The sequence below is a fragment of the Danio rerio genome, chromosome 14 (assembly GCF_052040795.2).
Source record: "Danio rerio strain M-AB ecotype USA chromosome 14, GRCz13ab, whole genome shotgun sequence".
Classification (NCBI taxonomy): Eukaryota; Metazoa; Chordata; class Actinopteri; order Cypriniformes; family Danionidae; genus Danio; species Danio rerio.
The window spans coordinates 47,482,910-47,506,922 of record NC_141034.1 but is presented as its reverse complement, the minus strand read 5'-3'; the positions used below and the strand labels follow the sequence as shown (position 1 = coordinate 47,506,922).

General features: G+C 41.1%; 1 protein-coding gene across 5 annotated transcripts in view; it reads left to right on the top strand.

Annotated features, from left to right (window-relative positions):
- Nucleotides 1-23,402, top strand: part of LOC141377471 (uncharacterized) — a 370,516-nt gene extending 347,114 nt beyond the window's left edge. For 3 of the 5 annotated variants that reach the window (XR_015507899.1, XR_015507898.1, XR_015507900.1), the window contains one exon: nucleotides 22,808-23,402. Coding sequence is in view for 1 of the 5 variants with exons in the window: in XM_087282117.1 (XP_087138243.1) it covers nucleotides 18,920-18,979; nucleotides 22,808-22,891 (144 nt within the window). In the remaining 4 variants the exon portion in view is untranslated. Of the gene's footprint in view, nucleotides 1-18,919; nucleotides 18,980-22,807 lie in introns of all 5 variants that reach the window. The other 2 variants (XR_015507897.1, XM_087282117.1) reach the window with 2 other exon arrangements.
- Nucleotides 23,403-24,013: the final 611 nt, after the last annotated feature.

Genomic DNA, 24,013 nt, shown 5'->3' with positions numbered 1-24,013 from the left:
TCATCATAGCTTGTGTTTTTCTACTAAACCATGATTCTTTTATTGAGCTTTTTTGTTCCCCTTCGGGGGGAACTTCAGCACTATAAGTGGATTTGATTGTAAAATCCACGCATTGGGAGGTTCGGTTCAGAAGCTACTCATCTGAAAGAGTATTGAACGGGCCAATTAAGAATGAATTGGCAGCGCAAGCCTGCGCAGGTGAGCGGCATAAGCAATCAACTGAGTATATAAGCTCACCTGGCGCCAGCAGACGCTATCCTTTTCGCTTCAGAGACTTTCTGATCGAGTCGATGAGGGTTCCTCCTGCTGTGACCAGCGATTCTGAGCGAACGAGAGCATTCTCCCGGTCCAGAGTGTGTACACGCAGTGGCAGACGGTCGAGCTGGGTTTCTCCCTTGCCTGGCGTTCTTTGGGTCCGGTCCTCCAGAGCGGTGCGTATAAAGTTGCAAACTTCACAGAAAGAGCAACACAGTCGTGCAGCACGTCCTTATCAGGACGGCGCTCCGACTGTGCGTTTCTGGATGCGGTGGTTTCCTGTCCTCGGATGATGGGCGCGGGCACTGCGTTACATGTCTGGGGGTCCAGCATGTTAATGCGCTGCTCGCGGGCAGTTCATGTCGTCATTGCGATGCCATGACTGTTGCGCAAGATCGCGGTTAGCCTTTGCAAAAGGGCGAACCACCCCAGTTGTCCCCTGCTCTGCAGCGGGCACTCGGGCAGATCTGAGGGTTTCAGCGAGAGATAATCCGTCGTCCACGGGCCCGCGGACCTCCCGCTCCTCTAAGCGCTCCATCCAAGCTTCGGGCGGGGGAAGCGATCCGTCTAACATATGGTAGCCCTTACGCCCGATGACACCGGAGACCAGATGTCCACCGCGGCATCGGAGGGTGGGCTTTCATTGTCCGATGATGATCCAGACCCGCTCGCCCCCTTCGGGCTGGTGAGCGCTGTCACTACGGATCCTGAAACGGACATGTTAGCCGTGCTTTCCCGGGCTGCTTCGGCCGTGGGTTGGAGATGGTTTATCCCCCAGCTCCGCGGCCGGACCGACTAGAGGGGCGTTCCCTTCTTCCCGGAGGTGCACAGTAGGCTCACGCGGTCTTGTAAAGCACTTTTTTCTGCTCGTGCTGCGTGTTCCTCCACCCTAACCACTCTTGACGGTGAAACAGCCAGGGGGTATGTGGCGATTCCTCAGGTTGAGTGCGCGATGGCGGTAAATCCGCGCGGCGCCTCTTCTTGGCGGGTTCGCCTCGTCTCCCATCCAAAGCCTGTAAGTTATCTACCTCCCTCGGAGCTAGAGCTTACATAGCTGCGGGCCAGGCTGCTTCCGCCTTGCATGCGATAGCCACCTACCAGCGCTACCAAGCGCAGGCGCTGGCCGAGCTGCACGAGGGTGGGTCCAACCCAGGCTTACGAGCTTCGCACCGCCGCCGACTTAGCTCTTCGGACTACTGAGTCCGCTGCGTGTGCGTTGGGGAGGACGATGTCCACATTAGTGGTCCAGGAGCGCCACCCCTGGCTGATATGCGCAAAGTCGACAAAGTCCGCTTTCTTGACTTCCCCATATCCCCAGCCAGGTTCGGCGACACTGTCTGTGAATTCACCCAGGAATTCAAGGCGGTGAGAGAGCAGTTGGTGGGTGATGTCTTATCGGCGGTCCGTAGCCCGCTCCGCCCGCCGTGCCATTCATACCTGCTCCTCGCCGAAGGCGCCCGCCTACGAGAGCTGCTCCGCCCCCGCACACGCCTTCGGCGAAGCGAGCGCGTCGGGCACCTCGGAAGCAGGCAGCCCCCCTGCCCAGAACGCCGCTAAGTCCGGCAACGGACCGCGAAGCGCCCCTGGGACAGGCCATCTGGAGAAGAGGGAACTTGCTCTTTCCCCGCTGGAGGGCGGGGCCCCATTTCCAACGGCACTTTTTACTGCCATGAAAACATTATGAAAGGGCACTTTTCACTTCCCCAGATGTGACAGCCCGAAATCTGCCAGTCTGGGACGCTATGCTTTCTAGCTTGCAGATTCGGTGCGTTTCGCCAGTGGCTCACGAGCGCTGGGAGGACGGTCTCCTTTCTCCCACCCCTCGAGCCTCCCCTCCGGAGCTCGGGTTTGGAGTGAGAGCAAATATCTCACCTCCAGCTTTTCCGTGGGACCCGCGAGCTTCCCGGATCAGCACACCCACTCCGCGCTGCCCCACTGCTGGTACGTCAGCGATTGTAGCGATGAGTCCATTAGCGAGAGCTCTGCCTGCCTGGTTAGCGCGGGCCAGCTCTTCGCGGTGGCTCATACGCACAATCAGACTCGGCTATGCGATTCAGTTCGCGAAACGGCCCCCCAAGTCACGGGTGTGTATTCACCAGGGTCAGCCCCCTGTCCGCCCCTGTCTTGCGAGAGGAGATTGCTGTCCTCCTGGCGAAGGATGCAATCGAGCCGCTCACTCCAGCCGAGATGGAGAGCAGGTTTTACAGCCCACGCTTCATCGTGCCCAAAAAGAGCGGTGGGTTACGGCCAATCCTAGATCTGCGCGTTTTGAACCGCTGCCTGCACAAGCTGCCGTTCAGAATGCTAACGCAGAAGCGCATCCTCCGGTGCGTTCGTCCTCTGGGTTGGTCTGCAGCATTAGACCTGATGGACGCGTATTTCCATGTCTCCACTCTTCCTCGCCACCGACAGTTTCTGCGGTTTGCGTTTGAAGGTCGAGCTTGGCAATACAAAGCCCTCCCCTTCGGGCTCTCTCTGTCTCCGCGGGTCCTCACCAAGCCCGCGGAGGGTGCCTCAGCGCCCCTTCGGCTCGCGGGCATCTGCATACTCAATTTCTTACGACTGGCTGAATTTGCCCTCTCTTTGATTATGAGTTGATTATGCACAGAGACAAAGTGCTCTGGCACTTCCACCTGTGGGGGTTTCAGGTCAACCGAGAAAAGAGCAAACTCGCCCCCGTGCAGAGGATCTCTTCTCTCGGGCTGGAGCTGGACTCGGTCACCATGGCAGCGCGCCTCTCCGGAGAGCGCGCTCAGCTGATGCTGTACTGTCTGAGAGAGCTCGACAGTAAAATAGTGGTCCCACTGAAACTATTTCAGAGGCTCCTGGGGCATATGGCATCCGCAGCCGCTTCATGCCGCTCGGATTATTCTATATGAGACCACTTCAGCACTGGCTTCACGATCGAGTCCCCAGACGCGCATGGCACGCGCGCGCACACCGAGTATCTGTTACTGCGCTGTGTCGCCGCGCCCTCAGCCCTTGGAGCGACCCCTCGTTCCTACAGGCCTGGGTGTCTCTAGAACAGGCGTCCAGTCTTGTTGTCGTTTCAGCAGACGCTTCCAACACGGGCTGGGGGGCTGTGCGTTGCGGGCATGCGGCTGCGGACCTGTGGAAAGGTACCCAGTTGCATTGGCATATCGCTTGGAGCTGTTGGCAGTGTTCCTCGCTCTCCACCGTTTTTTTCCGGTGCTGGAGCGGCAACACGTGCTGGTCAGGACGGACAGTACGGCGGCGGTGGCGTATATCAGCCGTATAGGGGGTATGCGCTCTCGCCGCATGTCTCAGCTCGCCCGCCGTCTGCTCCTCTGGAGTCATCCGCGGCTGAATCGCTGCACGCCATTCATATTCAGGCAAGCTCAACCGTGCAGCCGATGCGCTCTCACGGCAGCCTTGCGTCCTGGAGCATGGAGACTCCACCCCGAGTCTGTTCAGCTGATATGGGCGCGATTCGGGGAAGCCCAGATCGATCTGTTGCTTCCCCCGAGATCGCTCATTGCCAGTTGTTCTTTCCCTGACCGAGCGCTCTCGGCACGGATGCACTGGCTTACAGCTGGCCTCGGGGCACGCGCAATACGCGTTTCCCCCAGTGAGCCTGCTCGCGCAGTTACTGTGCATGGTCAGGGAGGACGAGGAACAGGTTGCTGGTTGCGCCCCTCTGGCTCAACCGGACCTGGATGTCAGAGCTCTCCCTCGCGATAGCCCTCCCCTGGCAGTCCCTTCGAGAGAGCACCTACTCTCTCAGGGACAGGGCACCACCTGGCACCCTCGCCGATCTTTGGAGATTTTTAGACGCGAGGAAGACTTAGGTAACCTCCGATTGCGGTGGCTAATACCGTCACTCGGGCTAGAGCCCCGTCCCCGAGCGCGCCTATGCCCTGACGTGAAGTCTATTCACTGAATGGTGTGTCTCTCGCTGAGAAGACCCCCGTAATTTGCCAGATCAGCGTTGTGCTTTCTTTACGCCGAGAGAAGCTGGAGAGCAGGCTGTCGCCCTCCACACTCAAGGTTACGTGGCTGCCATCTCCGCTCTCATAACGCGGTGGCTGGCGGCACCGTGGGAACGCATAACCTCATCATCCGGTTCCTCAGGGGCGTTAAGCGAATTAATCCACCCCGCCCCCTCTCATGCCCTCTTAGGATCTCGCCCTCGCTACACAAGCCGCGTCAGATCCCTTCGATCCTCGACTCAGTATCTTTCTGTCCCTGAAGACAGCTCTGCTGGTCGCGTTGATATCGATTAGAGGGTCGGGGACCCGGAGGCATTTTTCAGTCAGTGACTCGTGCCTGTAATTGGGCTGGCTTCTCTCACGTATGAGACCCCGCCCGCGATATGTGCCCAAGGTTCCTACCACTCCGTTTTAATACGAGGTAGTGAGCCTGCAAGCGCTGCCCTCGGAGGAGGCAGACCCAGCCCTTATTTATTGTCCAGTTCGCGTTTTGCGTATTATCCGGACCGCACTCAGAGTTTAGATCATCTGAGCAGCTCTTCGTCTGTTATAGCGGTCGGCAGCAAGGAAGTGCCGTACCGAAATAAGTTCCCACTAGATTGTGGATGCCTTCTTTCACTATCAGAGCCGAGATGAGCCGCGTCCCCCGAGAGCGCGTGCGCACTCCACTCGGAGCTTCGCATCCTCTCGAGCGCACGCACGCGGCGCCCCTCTAACAGACATCTGTAGAGCTGCGGGCTGGGTGACACCCAACACATTTGCAAGGTTTTACAATCTGCGAGTGGAGCCGGTTTCCTCAAGGGTATTAGGTAACCCTTGGTGATTGAGGAAACAATTCGGTAGGGTGTTGAAACACGCTTGCTGCGCCATTTTCCCTAACACGGAGATACGTGCGCCTTTTTATCTGTCAGTAAAGTTCCCCGTCAGGTGAGCCCTGCAGATTCCTCCGTGGCCCCCAGCACTGACTCAGCGGAGGAGTCACTTGCTGGCCCACTACGTTGTAGGTCTGCCCGCTGGTCAGCCCGCGTTTTGGGTAAAGGTGCCTGCTATGCCTGGTCCCCACTAGGCGATCCCATATGCTTATTCAGCCACGGTTAAGTCCCCCCCTGGGCGGACCCGTGTCTTCCCTCCCCGCTAACCACTCTTTTGCTATGCGTACTCCCCCTTTTTAGGGCTAGTCCATATGTAAATTCTGCCATCTATCCCCCCTTGGGTAACGGATGGCCTCCGCAGCGTCCTCCCTATCGGGATTGCACGCTTCCCAACGTACTGTCGTATTTTCCTAGAATTATCTAGATGCTCACGACTTCCCAAAAAAATATATATAAATCCGTAAAACTTCTGTTGAAGTAGGATAAATTAGGGCCAGGGACACGTTGGAGGACCGCGCCCCCCATGATGTGGGTGCGTCACGCTTGCTTGACTATCTCCTCATCGGGGGTGTTGGTAAGGTGCAGTCATTATGGCGCTTTCAATGGGCTCCCAATGCGTGGATTTTACAATCAAATCCACTTATAGTGCTGAAGTTCCCCCCGAAGGGGAACGTTCGAGGTTACTAAAGTAACCCTTCGTTCCCCGAGGAGGGGAACGGAAGCACTATACTCCGTCGCCATAATGACTGTCCCTTAGCTGTTGAAAGTCTCTTCAGCTTAAAAAGGATAGCGTCTGCTGGCGCCAGGTGAGCTTATATACTCAGTTGATTGCTTATGCCGCTCACCTGCGCAGGCTTCAAGGCCCGTTCAATACTCTTTCAGACGAGTAGCTTCTGAACCAAACCTCCCAATGCGTGGATTTTACAATCAAATCCACTTATAGTGCTTCCGTTCCCCTCCTCGGGGAACGAAGGGTTACTTTAGTAACCTCGAACGTTCTTCCTAGATAATGCTTTTCTTCCTGAAACGTATTTAGTGTGTCGAGTGTTTCAAGATGAGTACCACACAATCATACGGTACACAAAAAGAACACATAAATCCCCGGTCATAATGAAACTCCAAAATAAAAGATGAACCACCAGTGGATGCAGAATGATTGGTTCATATTATAGCATTATCATGTATTCCGCGCACACACAAACACACACGCAAACATTTTTGATAATTCCTAACACGCCTCTAATGTTCCCTTGGCTTCTCGGCGAGGTAAAAAAAGAAAGCAAATCAAAACAGACTCTTCATATTTGTTTATTGAAAGAGTGAGTGAATGAGTTTGATTAAAATCATTAAAGCATGGCACACTGTTAGGGCTGGAAATGAAAGTGTGATTACCTCCGCCATGCGTGGCTGACTGTGAAAGAAGAGGCATTCACCCTTCCTCTGCTCCCTATTTACTGAAGAATAATGATGTGCTTATAAGTTCTCCAAACTGCCAATTTGTTGTTTCTTTTACCAAACATATTGAAAGCTATCCTGCAGGTCTGGTTTATGCGTGGTCACCGGGGACGGCGGTAAATAAATTGCTAAATCAAATGACGGGCGACTCGCGTCATACTGGCCAAACCAAGACATGTCGGAATATTCATTCAAACTTTATTTACAGACTCAAGGTCAATTAGCAAACACAAACAAACAAAAACAAAATATAGATTGATGGAAGGATAGATGGATTTACATATAGATGGATGGATTCATTGATGGATATAAATGTAATCATATAGATGGATGGATGGATGGATGGATGGATGGATGGATGGATGGATGGATGGATTGATTGATTAAGTGGGATGGATTGATGGATAGGTAGGTGAGTGGGTGGATGGATGACTGAATGAATGGATTTACATTGTTATATAGATGGATGGATTAATAGATGGATTTACATTTAATCATATGGATGGATGGATGGGTGGATGAATGGATAGATGGATGGATTTGCATTTAGTGATAAAGATAGATGGATTTATGGATTTGCATGTAGTCGGATAGATGGATGGATGAATGGATGGATGGATTTGCATTTAGTGATAAAGATAGATGGATTGATGGATTTGCATTTCGTCAGATAGATAGATTGGATGGATGGATGGATCGATGGATGATTGGATGGTTGGGTGAGTGGATGGATGGATGGATTTATATTGACATACATGGATAGATGTTGGATTAATAGATGGATTTACATTTAGTCGGATGGATGGATGGATGGATGGATGGATGGATGGATGGATGGATGGATGGATGGATGGATGGATGGATGGATGGATGGGTAAGTAGGTGGGTGTGTGGATGGTTGGGTGAGTGAGTGGATGGATAGGTGAGTGGGTGGATGGATGGATTTACATGGTCATATACATGGATGGATGGATTAATAAATGGATATACATTTAATCATAGATAGATTGATGGGTGGATGGATGGATGGATTTGCATTTAGTGATAAAGATAGATAGATAGATAAATAGATAGATAGATAGATAGATAGATAGATAGATAGATAGATAGATAGATAGATAGATAGATAGATAGATAGATAGATAGATAGATAGATAGATAGATAGATAGATAGATAGATAGATAGATAGATAGATTGATTTAGTCGGATGGATGGATGGATGGATGGATGGATGGATGGATGGATGAATGGATGGACAGATGGATGGATGGATTTGGGCAAGAGGTATGTCAGATACTATACTAGACAAATTGAAAAATGAGGCAACGTGAATAAAACCGTTGAAGTGTCAAAGTACAAGCTTTACATGTTTATATCAGTTTTATTTCTTCTAAATGCAGATTTTGTCACTGTTTTGGGGCACACTAACTTATAGATATCCTAAACATTAACAATACTGATGCTAACATCTAAAAATCTTTATTTAATTTCATGAAACCTTTAAAACCAACTCATATAAGGAAAAAATAACAAACTAGATTCATCCATTAGTATCACCAAGCATACATCAGTTATTACAGTCACTTCATTTTTCCGACAATTAATTCTAATTAAATTAAACAGCGGTGATTAGGACACATTTTTGTTCATCTATGTGGCATTTCAGCATCTGCATTCTTTAACTTACCATTAGCAACATTCCCTTAAACAATGAGGCATTATGCGGACCGAAAATGATATACAGGTACAAAGGACTTTAGCAAGGTCAAGATGAAATAATATGTAATTATGTTTTACATCTGCTGTTCAGCCATTTCTCTAGATGCTCTTAAACACGAGTGTCCTTGCTTACCAGACTAGCTTGATAACCACTTACGGGCGTCTCTGAGACACACTTGGAAATATAAACTGTCAGTAATGTATTCAGCTGCCATTCTCTGGAAGCGGAAAATAGAGCTTTGAGTTTGAGACGTTTTGTTTTCTCACATCCTGCCTGATGAAAACACAACTACAGTATGCCATGGTAATTATGTCAATGCGGAATAAATGCTAACACTTCCACTGCAAAATCCACTAATACGGAAAGTGTGTGCTGGTTTTTTTCTTGTTAACTGTGATTTATAGAAGTAAAATGCCATCTTCACCCATTCTCCACCCCCTACAGAGCGTCGACACATCCGTCTGGTGTAATCTTGTTTAATACCTCTTGTATAACTCCTCATCCTTCCAACTCGTACACAGTTTTATTCGACTCCTGTAGGGTCAGGAGCAGGGCCAACTTTGGAAAAAGCCATTGCATTTGTCTGCGCTTTTAGAAAACGTCCTTGGGTCCTTTTGGCCTTCGGTATAAAGTGCAGAGTGCATGAGATCAGAGATGGCTTTCTTTTAAGTTTTAAAGATATAGTTAATCTAAAACTGAAAATTACCAACTTGAGCTTTTTGCATTGGTACAGTCTTGACAATAAAGGTTCTTTGTTGGCATTATTGGCAGCTATGGAAACTTTTAATTCCATAATTAATGTTTAATTTTGTGTTGTTTTTTGCCGTGGAAAAATCATTATTTAGATTGTGAAAATGTTGTTAACATTATTTATTACATAATCATTTATTTTATTTTAATTTATTTAATATTTTGACAAATGTTCCAGAACTTAATAAAATTTTTAATTGAATTTTATTTTATTTTATTTATATTTTTGGAAAATTTTTATTTTTAATTTAATTCATTTTAGTTTTGTTTTGCTTTGTTTAATTTAATTTGTTTCATGTTTAATTTATAAAAAAAAAACATGTTCCAGAATAAAATTTTATTTAAATTTAATTTATTTCTGTTTTGTTTCAGTGCAAGTTGTAATATTTTTAAGCATTTGTAAAACATTTTGTTTGATTTTTATTATTATTATTATTATTTTTTACTAATTAAAATGAGCGTTTTTGTGTATAAGACTAATAAATAGTGTGGTATTTCATTATTGTTTTTTAATTTTTTTTATTTATTTATTTATTTATTTATTTTTTTGCAGTGAAAAAAAAAAAAATCTTTTGATTGTTAAAATATTGTTAATACTATGAAAACTAATTATTTTGAGAACATTTACCTAAAAGGTTTGATGGGCCATCACTGTGAAAAACCCTTTTTGATTCTTCCTAGCTTTATTTTATTAAAGTGTATATATATATATATATATATATATATATATATATATATATATATATATATATATATATATATATATATATATATATATATATATATATATATATAAGTTGTATATTTACAGGTAGTATTTTTATTTTATTTTTATTTTATTTTATTTATTTCTGTTGTAACTAAAAATTATGTTAAGAGAGCTTAACAGTTCTAATTATGCACATAGTACATTTACTTAATATATTGAAGGCAATGAGTTTACTAACTTTTTAACTAATAGCTTCTGAACTTACAAGAAAAACACATGCCTTTGTATTTCATTTATTTTCACTGTAAAAAAAAAGTTCACATAAAAATTATATTTATTTATTTGTTTGTTTGTTTGTTTATATATATATATATATATATATATATATATATATATATATATATATATATATATATAAATATTAGTGTATTCTACACTTAAATACAAAATCTACTTATTTAAAATGAGCTGAGACAACTTTTGAAAAAAAAAATGGGACAATGTAATAGTTTTGTGTTCAAAACTTATATTTGTCTTAACAGGTAAAACTAAATTGTGTTGGAACAACATCAATGAACAGCATGGAACCCTGCATTTTTTTACAGTGTAAATAAATAGACATTACACTACAAAATGTTTGCTATTCAAAATACTTTTACAAAATGAGCTGAAACGACAAAATTTGTAAGTTTTTTGTCAACTTAAATATTTTATGTTGTTTCGACTTAAATTTGTAAAAAACAATTAAAGTTAATTCCTTCATGTTGCCTCAGCACACATCGTTTGTGTAAAACCCAGCATTTTTTGCAGTATGGAAATATTAATATAGATTTAATATAAATATTAAATTTTAAATAAGCTCTTAATTTAATTTAAGCTTTTTTACATTAATGTATACACATTATTTTGTGTTTTGTGTTTAATGTTGATCATGATTGTGATAATGAGGATTTACTATTTTTCCTCCATCTACCCTTTCAAGCCTATCACACAGCCACAGCATTAGCACCAGTACAAATACAGGTGACAAGCCACTGTTCGAGAAGCCCCTATTAAATTCATCTCCATCGCACTCTCTGTATCTTTACCATCCTGTTCTCGGAGAACCGAACAAGCTGTACCTTCACTTTTGTGTGATTGTGTGGCAAAATGAAGCCCAACAACAGATAACCACACGAATAATGTACAGCTAACGCATGTGTGTGTGTGAATCAGTGTGTGCTTTATTGCTTTTCAGTTACTATTAATCACTCCCTGCGTTGTCATGTGTGACACGGTCGCGTTCACAGCGGTTGCGTCACAATACCACATTATCCGTTTATGCAGCCCACGTTGGCAGATATTCAATTTCAAGTCAAGCTAATCATAACATTTTTTTTTTTTTTTTTGCTGCTCTAATTGAATATCACAACCCAAGATGTGTCTGGCCAAGCTCCTGTATTAGATCTTACTTCATCTAACAAGCCTGATTGCCTTTCATGTTTGGCAGCGTCCATAACCGCAAGGTTGAAGTCCAGAACAACACAGCGTAGCATTTGCACTGGCACAGCTCATTACCTTGTTTCATTAACACAGACTCCCACATCCATGTGGTTGTTGGCAGAGAGATTTGAGAGCAGGGTGTGTTTGACTATTCTGATTATGTTGTCTAACAGAGTTGCATTATACTACGCACTACCTAGGTAGGTTGCTACTGCTCTAAATTAACTGGCGTGTTTATTCTTTGCCCTAAAGTCTGCGTCCCTTATTTATCAGGGGTTGCCACAGTGGAATGAACCACCAACTATTCCAGCATAAGTTTTTCGCAACGGATTCCCTTCCAGCTGCAACCAAGCACTAGGAAACACCAATAGACTATCACATTCACACACACTCATTCACTACGCCCAGTTTATTCATTCATTCATTCACAGCTTACCCCCTTTATTAATCAGGGGTCGCCACAGTGGAATGAACCACCAACCTATCCAGCATATGTTTCACACTGCGGATATTCTTTCAGCTGCAACCCATCACTGGGAAACACGCATACACTTTCATATGGTGTTTCCCAGTGATGGTTTGTAGCTGGAAGGGCATTCGCTGTGTAAAACATATACTGGATAAGATGACAGTTCATTCCGCTGTGGCAACCCCTGATAAATAAAAGGACCAAGCCGAAGAAAGATGATTATCTTTATTTATTATTGTGCAATATTTTCACGTAAAAGAAAGATCAATAATTTTGACCCACACAAGTTTGCTATTGCTATTGCCAGAAATATACTGGTGCAACTTATGACTATTGTGTTCCAGGGTCACATATGTATGCACAAGTGTTTCATAGATGTGTGTAAGCGAGGAGTTTGTATGTACACTTCACAAGTTCACACTTGCATATACTGAACAGAGTAAAGGTTATACATATCTGGCATGCGGTCCAAGAGGAGGGCTCTGAGCATGGAATATTGGCCCGAGCCCAGAATACCATTTTCCAGCATTGAAGAGGAACTGAGGTTAGTCAGCTGTATGTATACAGCTGTGAATTGGTTGATTACTAATTGCGCTCGTCTTGTATTTAATTAGGTTAATTATCTGATCGCGCTCCACTCAAACTTTGTTAATAAAACATTAGTTTAAATTAGTTACCTATTGCGTTTTAGGTGAATCCTGTAACAGCTTCAGCAGAAACAGGCTAGGGATGCTTTAGATACAAGAGGGAATTTGATTGGCCGGAACATCTGATGAGAAGCTAAAGTGATTGGTGGCCCACGTTGACAGAAGTGAGAAACTTAGGGCACTATCATACACTCGGCTTAATAAGACGCAGTATGTGTTTGGCGTGATGTCTTGCTACTTTCAGACCAGCGCAATCCTAATTTTTTGCACCACATTGCTTAAACAGCAAATCCATTTGCGCCACTATATGCACTCATGGTTGTGCAGGTGTAAAATAGAGGCGTGTTAAGGCACATTGTAGGCACGTTGCTATTTAAAGAACTGAAATAGACTGCACCATTGATCATCTAAAAGCATGTCTACAGCTCTGCTTACACTGTGAGATGTCAGCCAAGATTTTGTCAACTGAGACAAATCCTAAAAGATTCCTGAAGTTCTAGGCCACAGGTGTCAAACTCAGTTCCAAAAGGGCCGCAGCTCTGCACAGTTTAGTTCCAACCCTAAATAAACACACCTGATCAAACTAATTGAGTCCTTCAGGCTTGTTTGAAACCTACAGGTAAGTGTGTTAGAGCAGGGTTGAAACTAAACTCTGCAGGGCTTCGGCCCTCCAGGAATTGAGTTTGACACCCCTGTTCTAGGCTAAAATCTGTGATCTTTGATCTTTGGCTTGACATGTTCACAGACAGCTGTTTAATGCCTGTTGTGATCAGATTTCCCCTTCGATAAGGTTCTGGCAGTGTTAAAAGATTTCAGACACTTTCTTGCAGTGTGACAACAGCTGCGATGAGCGTCAATCCAATGACCAATAGTAGCGCCTAATCTGATGACACAATCCATGGGACAATTCAAATGACCGAGGGGAAATGTCAATACATTTTTTTTCTTCCTGGTTTTATTATTGAGACACACCATGTGCAAATTTGACACTACAGGTTGTTTATGTTTGCTGTGAGAATTCTTTTCTCAACACGGGATAGTGAAAGTGTCGTGGATGACGTCAAACTCCAGGGGACTTTTCTTCCGTGTTTTGCGCATCTTCATTGTTGCTCAGTCTGACTTTATGACAGCTGAGATCTTACAGTGTGACATGAGAGCCATGTTCGTGCAGTCTGACATGCTACATGCTTTTTTTCCAGAAAGGCCTCTGTAAAATTTAAGTCCAAAATGGCTTAAAACTGTTTAATTTGTTTATATTGTACTGTATGTTTCTTAATCGTTATAGTTTTTGTTTGTTTTATTTTGGTTTATTTAATATTTTTATTATATACGATAGTTGTATATCTTTAAATTATTTAAATAACACTATTTCTGTTGTATTCATATGTAAATACAAATATGAATACATTCTCCAAAATAAGTAAATAAATAAAGAAACCCAGCTGCTTAAGGCGTCGACGGAGCTGAATCGAGGGCTCTCGCACACAAATACTGTACATGCATCTAAACACGCATGACAACTGAGTCAATGGAAAAGCAGGTGTTTCTTGCACCACCTGGTGACTATTGTTTAAAGCACAGACATGTCCAGCTTCAAGCCTCCGGCGCCTAGACTGCAGCTCTGCACAAGACGTTTAGCCAGAGGAGAAATGGTCGTGCACAGCTGAGCCTGATTTCTCTCAAAATTTTTTAATTCTTCACTTTCGCCAATCGGTGAAGTTTTTTCCTTGTTGCTGTCGCCACTGGCTTGTATGGTTCGGGATCTGTAGAGCTGCTCATCGATTCTGATGGACTCTCAGTAGTGATTATTAAACCACAGTTTGGACTCTCAGTAGTGATTATTAAACCACAGTTTTCACTCTCAGTAGTGATTAATCAACCACACTGACTTAAGCTAAACTGAACTGAAATTGAACTCTGAAAACTGAACTGACACTATTTCAATTTACTATGATCTTCTATGTGAAGCTGCTTTGACACAATCTACATTGTAAAAGCGCTATACAAAAAAAGGGGAATTGAATTGAATCTAATTGTTTTTTTTTTTTTTTTTTTTTGTTTTTTATGAAAAGATGGCCTTTGCAGCCGCAATACAGCGTGTGAAGAAACGCGCATTCTCATTAGCCATATCTGTACAATTGTTTAAGATTATAAAAAAATCGCACAGAGCATGTTAGTTCTGCGCATATGTGGGTTCAAACGCTTACACATTGCTTAATACACACAGGATGTACAGCAATATACAAATATATTTACGTATGAAAAAAAAAATTTGGATTAAAATGTTACAAAACCCACTACCTCCATGCATTCAGGGGTCTTTTTTCAGTGTATTCATAACAATTTGCACTTACATAATGTTATCATTAGTAGCAGTATTATTGATCAAATGCGTATTTATATTTGTTTTAATAAAAACAAGCTTAGATGTGTCCACCTGTTGGGTTTTAGAGATATATGCGTCACTTCATGGGGCATAAGAACAGGACATGTGTTTGGATATAACTATAAAATTATAAAAATATAATTATTCATTTATTTATTTCCTGGAAATTAGAACTGAATTTAGAAATAGTTTTGAAACAAATCTTTGCGCTTAACAAACTAAATTAAATATGTAGGCTGATGGATGTCTTCAGTGGAGTGCGTACAACACCATTTCCTTGTCCACGAAAGTAAAGGAGTAAAGAGTAAAAGTAAAGTAAAGAGAAAGTAAAGAGGCCAAATGGAGGTGGCTCGTTCTTTATCCTCGCACTGCAGACGGTCTGTTTAACTGTTTTCTCGCTAGTAAAGTGTTCAGTTTTTACACTTACAAAGGCCACCATGTAAATAGCAAATGTGCCATGGTCCGTTGCAACTGACTCTTAAGGCTGATTTATACTTCTGCGTCAAACGCCGGCGGATGCTACGGCGCTAACGCATAGCCCTTCGCCGTGGCCGTCGCCGTCACTGACGTGCACCTCTCAAAAAATGTAACTACACGTCGCAACGACGCGTAGCGTAAGCTCTGTGATTGGTCGGCTTGGTAGCGCTGACGAGTCTGGGCGGGACCGAGAGCCGCACGAATGGCGCGAGCGATTGTTTACAAGCTGTGGAGTCCCGTGAAGGAGCTCCGGATGGAAAGTTTTGTTTTGTATTTACCTCATAGTTAAAGTTGTTGCACGTCCGCCGGTTCCTGCCTCAAAATGAGTGAGTTTGAGCCACTTGTACATCCCGGAAGTGTTCAGGAAACGCAAAAAAGCAGAGAAGAAACTCGACACAGAGGAACATTTACACCTCACTGCCAACTAGCGTTTCGGAAGTGTTAATGCAGACCAACAGAGACAGCGCGCAGAAGTATAAATGCACAGCCACGCGCGTTGCATGCGCCGTGGGTTACGCCGGTCACCTGACGCAGAAGTATAAATCAGGCTTTAAAAGGAATGGGAGATGAGACTCTTTATTGGTTATGCTCAAAACACACTCATAACTCATTAAGAGAATAAACACAACCCTGTTAGCCCATGCGCTGGGGCGCAGAGACTATTTTTTCATGCTTAAAATAGCATAAGTGGATTTGAACATGCCCTTAATGCTTTTGTGCCATGCCCTTTAGACCTAGCCCCTACGCAGATGGTTAAAATAGAGCCCTTAAGTTTTTAAAGCTCATTTCCTCTAAAGTCAGGTTTTCTCTTTGTTTTGTAATGACCTGGCTTGTGGATAACATTAAATCTAACATATTGATAACAACACTCAAAGCACTTGAATTATAGATTTCAGAGGGACTTGGCAGACCTTTTAGATTCAAAAGCTGTGGTACAAACTGCGTGGAGGCTAACATTCGAGCATATCAGGAGCACGTTCAGTATCTGTAAGACTGGCTTTCAGTTAGCAGCAGCAATAACTCCATTAGATGGCAGTGTAGCTTGTTTTTAACAGGAAGCACAGGTGAACGGCTGGAGACATATGCCTTAAATTTATCACCAGCACACACACACAGAGAGACAGGCTGCTCAGATATACAATGTCTCGCGTGAAATATCATCATTTTGCAAAACATCCCATAAGTGGTAGAGTTCTCTATTGCCATGGCAACAAATCCTTTGAAGAACAAGTCAAAAGAGGCTGTGCCAGCGATGGGTATGCGCAGTTTGAGCGTGAGCAGGAGAGATGTCAATGCGTCTGAGCTGTGATATTTGTCATTGTTACATGGGGAGGACCATGCTGAATTTTGATGAGGAAAAGCCATTAGCGGGTCACAAGCAATTTTCTGTTGAGACTAATATTTCAGACGTGATTGAATAAAAAAATAAAAAAATCTTAGGCATTATTGTGAATTTGAATGCTTTATTTTTTATGTGATGTCTGAAGTTGGTCTAAGTTAAAAGAGATTGGCGTTGATTTCCACAGCAGCATGTAAGTGGGCTGGGTTGTTGTGGCTAAAATCTCTGTGACAAACCCGCAGGTTTTCTCCTGACATTTATAATATAGAGAAAACATCTCCAACAGGATCGGTCTGTTCTGCTTTGAAGTTTCCTGGCGGAAGCAATATTTCTCAAGCCATACCACTTTGTGCTTCTACTCGCGTTCTGTCAGGATGTGTGGCGCTCATAATACATGTCTGAGGATTGTGGTGGTAATTAGATTCAGATTGTTTGTCAATTTGCCACAAAGACAGGATAAGTCGCCTCCTCTACCCTCCAGGCTTAACGGAGAACAGGAAACATGGCACAGACAGAGGAAAGAAGATGGAGAACGAGAGTTAGAGTCTGTGAGACATAGTGAAAGCTTCCTTTCGTCTTTCCCCCCTCCACCACTCTGCTTTTTTTTTTTTTTTTCTTCGTCTCTCTGGCTGATCAATCCAAGCCTCAGAACACCAGACAGATGCTCTAAATCTATTATTTAGAAAGAAGGGGAATTTCAGCATCTGAAGAGGCCTCAGATGAGTACATTTACACTCGCTGACACACGCACGCGCACAAATAGCCTGTTGGTGTAAAATTGCCACTTCAGGGATCCCCATCGAGTCTATCAAGATAAATCTGGATGAAATAAGACAAAGTTAGATTTTTTAGCACCTGCTTTGCTTTATAATCAGCTATTATTTAGCACAATCATTGCATTATTTTTTTTTCAATATGTGTTGTATGGCTATCATTCAATCATAGTGTTTGTGTGTGTGTGTGTGTGTGTGTGTGTGTGTGTGTGTGTGTGTGTGTGTGTGTGTGTGTGTGTGTGTGTGTGTGTGTGTGTGTGTGTGTGTGTGTGTGTGTGTGTGTGTGTGTGTGTGTGTGTGTGTGTGTGTGTGTGTGTGTGTGTGTGTGTGTGAGGATTTCTAGTCAGGAAACCAAATGGGTCCTGTCAATTTGTATTGTAACTTTTATTTTTGGTAGTGCTATGTTACAACTGTTGTGTATGCACTGTATGTATGTAGGGGCAGTCAATAAAATAAAATAAAATAAAATAAAATAAAATAATAAAATAAAATGAAATAAAATAAAATAAAATAAAATAAAATAAAATAAAATAAAATAAAATAATAGTGGTCGACACCTTTGCAGATGCCAGGGAGAAAGTTAGGGAAAGGAAATGTTCAGATTAGTCGGATGTTTTTTTATGACTAGGTGATTTATAATGAAAACATTTATTTAAAAAATCTTTCACACAATTTCTGTAAAGTGTTGGTTTTTAAACAGAACAGTGTTCGAGTTATTGGCAAATATATAATTATATAAGTTTACTGAATTATAACCAGTAGTGGGGTATGTGTACAGTGTTCTTGGTGACAACTGGAATTCGCCATTAATTAGCTTACTAAAGGTTGTGCAAACAAATAAACTAAAATAAGGCGTTGTGGTGGTGCAGTGGGTAACATGATTGCCTCACAGCAAGGTTGCTGGTTTGAGCCTCGGCTGGGTCAGTTGGGATTTCCTCTGGGTGCTCCGGTTTTTCCCACATCCAAAGACGTAGAATAGGTAAAATTTTCAGTAGTGCTTGTATGTGAATGGGAGAGTATGGTTGTTTCCCAGTGTGATAAGTTGCAGCTGGAAGGGCATGTGCTGCATAAACATATTCTGGAAAAGTTGGTGGTTCATTCCGCTGTGGTGACACCAGATTTTTATTTATTTATTTTTATTTATTTATTTTTGTGTATTTACCAGGGACAGTGTACAGTAATTAGCATTTCTGCAAATGCACCAGAATTAGCCAGAAAGCTATTTTTCATCTGTTGTCCCTGAACAACCTAAAAAAAAAAAAAAAAAATACAAGAATTATACAATTAATCAAACATAGTTAAAAAGTACTAAAATAGGCAAGGTTGTGATTAAATAAAGGGACTAAGCCAGAATGAATGAATGAATGAATGAATGAATGAATGAATGAATGAAAAATAAAATAAAGACATAAAACAGATATTAGTAACATTAAAATTATCTCACTTGAATTGTGATCTGTACGCTAAAATATTTTATATAACCTTCAATAGCATATTTATTATTTAAGCCCGATTTAGAAACTGTCAAGACAGTTATCATCTCTGATTTTTTAGGGAGCTTACCAATAGGTCAGTTGTGTCCATACTTCTCATTGCAAATCCAGTTTGTTTGTTTTTTCTCTCTTTTTTTTCAGCAATGCCAAAGGAGCATTAGTGCACACTGTCAGTCAATCTGGCCCCAAGTCGTCCTGCAGGTGAGCCAGGATACTGAGCCAAAATGGTGGCAGTCTCTACTTTGATATCACGAGTGAGAACAGAGAACTGTTTCTCTCTATAATAGAGCCATTATCACATCTTCACAATCAGACTGACAGCACAGAGAGCATCTTTTAAAAAAAGGTGATGTTTTAGGGTGATGTTCAGGATTGTGTTAAAATTGTATAGGCTCTTTGTATTGTAAATGAAGTTATATTGACCTCTTTTTGTTTCTTTAAAAAATATTGCACACGTCTTAGTGTTTGTGTCAAATGTGTTAAAAAGTAACATGATCATATTATTTTTCAGAAAAAAAACTGAACACAACATATTCTAATACACTGCATGCGAGAAAGCGTTTGTGTTTTGGTGCTTGATTTCCATATCTGCCTTTTAAGTTAACAAATAGCAGCTTTCTTGAGTTTTATATAATGTATTTAGTTGGCCAGTTAGATCGATGTTAAAACCCTTGATAACAACAAAAGACTTTTTAGAAATGTGCTGTTAGTACAGCCCTGAATATTAGCAAAAATTAGCAAAAACATTTGCATTAATGATGACACATTGGCCTTACTCATTAAAACAACCTTTCTTTTTTCCAGCAAGCAGTACAGTTAAGAGATCATTATTGAGGTTGTGAATTTGAAGGGCAGCTGCTAAATTAAAGTTTACATTTCAAATTAGAAAATAAATGTATATAACACTTGGATGTTAACATACAATTTGAGTGATCAGATAACAAATGTTCAGCTGAATGCATCCACTCATAAAGTGCATTTCTTGTGACTCTGTTCATAGAGAAAGTTCCCTTTATATATATATATATATATATATATATATATATATATATATATATATATATATATATATATATATATATATATGCTTTCTTTCTTTCTTTCTTTTACTAGAAGAGTAGTGAAATACACTTAATTAGTCAAGAATGCACTTAAAAAAATACATGTTTCCACACAATCAATTTGTGTTGGGACAACATAAAGGAATTAAGTTAATGTGTTAGCCAGCACTCACCTATAGAGATTTACACCTACCTAAATTTAAATAAATTTAGAAATACATTTTAAATTAATGTATTAATTTAATAATAGCCCAATGAGCTATAAACAAACAAAAATAGGTATCATTGGAAAGAAGACACCTTGAGCTTTATGGTCTAGAGCAGGGTTGTCCAAACTCGATTCTGGAGGGCGGTGTCCTGCATAGTTTAGCTCCAACTTCCTCCAACACACCTGCTTGAAACTCTAGTATACCTAGAAAGAGCTTGATTAGCTGGTTCAGGTGTGTTTAATTGGGGTTGAAACTAAATCCAAGTACTTCGCCAGAAGCACTTTCTCAAAAAAGACCTTCCCAAACTAAAACAGTAACAGTTGCTGAATAATTTGGTCTATATTTACAGTTCATGCATCTCTGGAAAGAAGACATGTTGGGCTTTACTACCCATCATCAAGAGTTTACAATACTCAAATTGACAAAAAGTTATAGATACTTAAGTAATGTAAAAAATGCACCACACTAAACATTTTAATATTTATGGGACATTAAATATGGGACATTCTAGCAGGAATGTACATTATCTGTCCCTGAAATAAAATAAATAAAAACAGTGAATAAAAAATATTTCATCCCAAATATTTCTAAAATGGACTGATAGTTGATTTTCTGTGAGTTGTTCTGTAAAGAAATAATTTATTTGGTTCTTAGATTGTTGTTCTTTAAAAAAAAAAAAAAAAACACTTTACACTGTACAAACTCTGTCATTGTCCTTGTCCTCAGCCTAATTGAAGCTACAGTTTAAATAGTTTTCTGAAAAAACCTTCAGAAATAGCAAGATTAAGTTGTTATCAATCACATCAATTGATTTAAAACATGAAATTATAAAAACAATTCTACAAATAAATCCTACAAATATATAATGCAAATAAATTTACAAATCCCCATGTTTCTGTCAGTCCTGTCACATTAGCATTAAATTTAACATAAAATGCATGCATTACACGTTTAGGGCTATGACTCGAAGTGACATCATTTCACAGTAAGAAGCTGACAGTGATCAAGGATGCATTATAATATTGAATTGAAAGGTTTTATTCTTGTTTTTGTATGATTTTTTATTATTATTATTATTATTATTATTATTATTATTTATTTATTTATTTATTTTTTTATTTTTTTTTATTTTTTTTTATTTTTTTTTTGAGGATGACAAGCTTTAAATCAGGCCCTGTCATGTTTTTTTAGTAAGTGAAAATGTACGTTTCTGGTAGAATGTTCCATATATGAAATTAGTCCTAGAGCAATACAGTAAATGAATAAGTCAAAAGCCACACATCTCTTTAGTATATGTTTTGGATTTGATGGAAATATCATGCATTATTTTTCTGAGACAATGTCTTGTGATTTTCTCCCTCTGCAGTCCGATGTGCACCAAGGTTTCTACACCAAGGTTTCCAAAAATTAAATGAGCAATTAGTCATGACAGCATATGTTTTTAATTTATTGTAACTTATTAAACTACGTTAATCATGTTCTAAATTAATTTGCCAGCTTTTTAAAGTAAGCTTAACATAATTTCAGTTCAATGAACTCATACAGTTTATTTGATTCAGTTTAAAAATTTGAAGCAACCAGGATTTTTTTTTTTTTTTTTGTGTAACAATTATTTTAGTAATTTCAGTTACCACTCATTCACATACTTCTCATTAGTTTCTACAACTTTAGATAAGTTGAACGTCCAAAAAAAAAAAGGGTGGTCATAGTTTTAGCTAATTTTCAATAAGTACTTTGAACAAACATTTAATGTAATTTAAGTGTAACAAAGTTTTTTAAAAATTGCACCTCCGGTGACAACTTGTGATTTGATCGCTGTATATATCAGGTACATAGAAACAAGGCTTTGGAAAGTGTAAAAAGGGCCACAGTAGAAAGAAATAACAGTTGACATCATACAGGTTTCAAGCACCCATGCTATTTGGTAACACCGAACAAGCTCCAGAATCTAGTTGAAGCAGCAGTCAACAGTCAATAATACAGTGTGAAGAACATAACACTGATCTGTATTGGAGGGCGAAGAAGCTGCTTGGCAAAAAGCACTACTGTGACCCAGCTGAGAATTCTATGGTCAAACAGGACTGAGAAAAAGCCAAAATTCAAAGCAGCATGTGTGTGTGTGTGTGTGGTTTGAATCTAAGACTGCCCCCACCTAACAAAGCAGAGAGAATGAGGGAATGTGTAAAGGGCAAAGGATCTACTCTAGTGTCTGTTTGATGATGTGCTCGGAAAGAGTCACCGCATTGACTTTCAGTCATCGTGATGCACTGTTTGTCCTTATTTCTTGCAAATCCTCACAGGAGGCGTTGCGAGAATGTTAGAAGTTTTCATTATAGGAATTTAGTGAACTTCGAGGGTTCGTTTTAAAAGCAACTTTGTTTTTCTGACTGCACAGTAAAAAATGTGTCCTTTTTTGGCTTCCCCGAAGAAGTACCTCTGAGGCTGCATAGGTTGTTGTGGGATTTTGAACTCGAAATGCCATCCACCCACCCACCACCAACCCAGCCTCACTTACTCCAATGGACAGCCTAATTAGTCCCCTACCAGCATGTGCAAATAAAAAAATAAACGCCTTACAATAAACTCATTTAGCGAGTAATAAAGCAGTGCGCTGTCAGGTATTGTGCTAGTAAAATGCTGTTTGGTTACAGTGGCTTATTGTGTTAACATTTCCGTAGTCGCCAGTGCTCTTTGTGTGGGTGATGATATTGAACATTTATTGTTTTGCTTTTTGTTTACCCTCCATTTGTCTTATGCAGAGAATGCTCGAGTATGCGCTGTGTGGAAATCCAATCCAAGCTAAAGCTACTTTGGGCCTCTCCCTCGCCGTGTGCCCTTTGTAAAGCAGGATTTGGTGTAAATGCTCCTCTCCTGATCTGTTTCGTACTCAACGTCAACCCGTAACGGGGCAGCCACCGACAACTGCCTGGAGATTAGCTGGCACACCAGCTTAAACCCACAGACTTGCTCAAATGAAGCTCATTTTAAAACAGTCCTATGGATTTTCCTGAAGACTGGCAGATTATTTGGAAGAATCCCGTTAAAAGGATCTGTGTTTGAATGTTCCATGTCATACCTCTGTCAATCACCCTGGGCATTTGCAAATCCTGTCATGTCTGCAAAGGATGTGGTATTGCCGGTCACACTAAATGCAATGTAGGAAGGAAGTGTCTGAAATGTAAAACATTAAATGTAAAACCATATACATAATTATAGAGTGGTAAAAGTAGCTCTGAAATACATTTGGCTTCCTGCAATGGATGAATGTATTATTTTACATTTATTTAAGTGGGTGATTTGTATGAATAGATGTTTAAACTTAATGGTATTTTTAATAAAACTAATACAACTTTCTGTTTTGTTTGTATTTTATGTAAGCCATAGTTAATATCAAAGATATTATTCTTTTTTAGAACATTTGAACATGTGCCTGAAATTTGTGGATTTAATTCTTGTCATTAAATAATGATATAAGAATAATTAAAATTTTATATATATATATATATATATATATATATATATATATATATATATATATATATATATATATATATATATATATATATATATATATATATATATATACATGGGATTTTGAACTCGAAATTTTATCAACCTGCCCAGCCCACCACCAGCCCTGTATACACTCACCGGCCACTTTATTAGGCTTTTGCTTTCAGAACTGCCATAATCCTTCATGTCATAGATTCAACAAGGTACTGCATGTTATCATATTGATATGATAACATGCAGTTGCTGCAGATTTATAAGCTGCACATTCATGATGCAAATCTTCCGTTCCACCATATCCCAAATGTGCTCTATTTGATCGAGATCTGGTGACTGTGGAGGCCATTTGAGCACAGTGAACTCATTGTCCTGTTCAAGAAACCAGTCTTTGCGCTTTGACATGGCGAGTTTCCTGCTGGAAGTAGCCATCAGAAGATAGGTACACTGTAGTCATA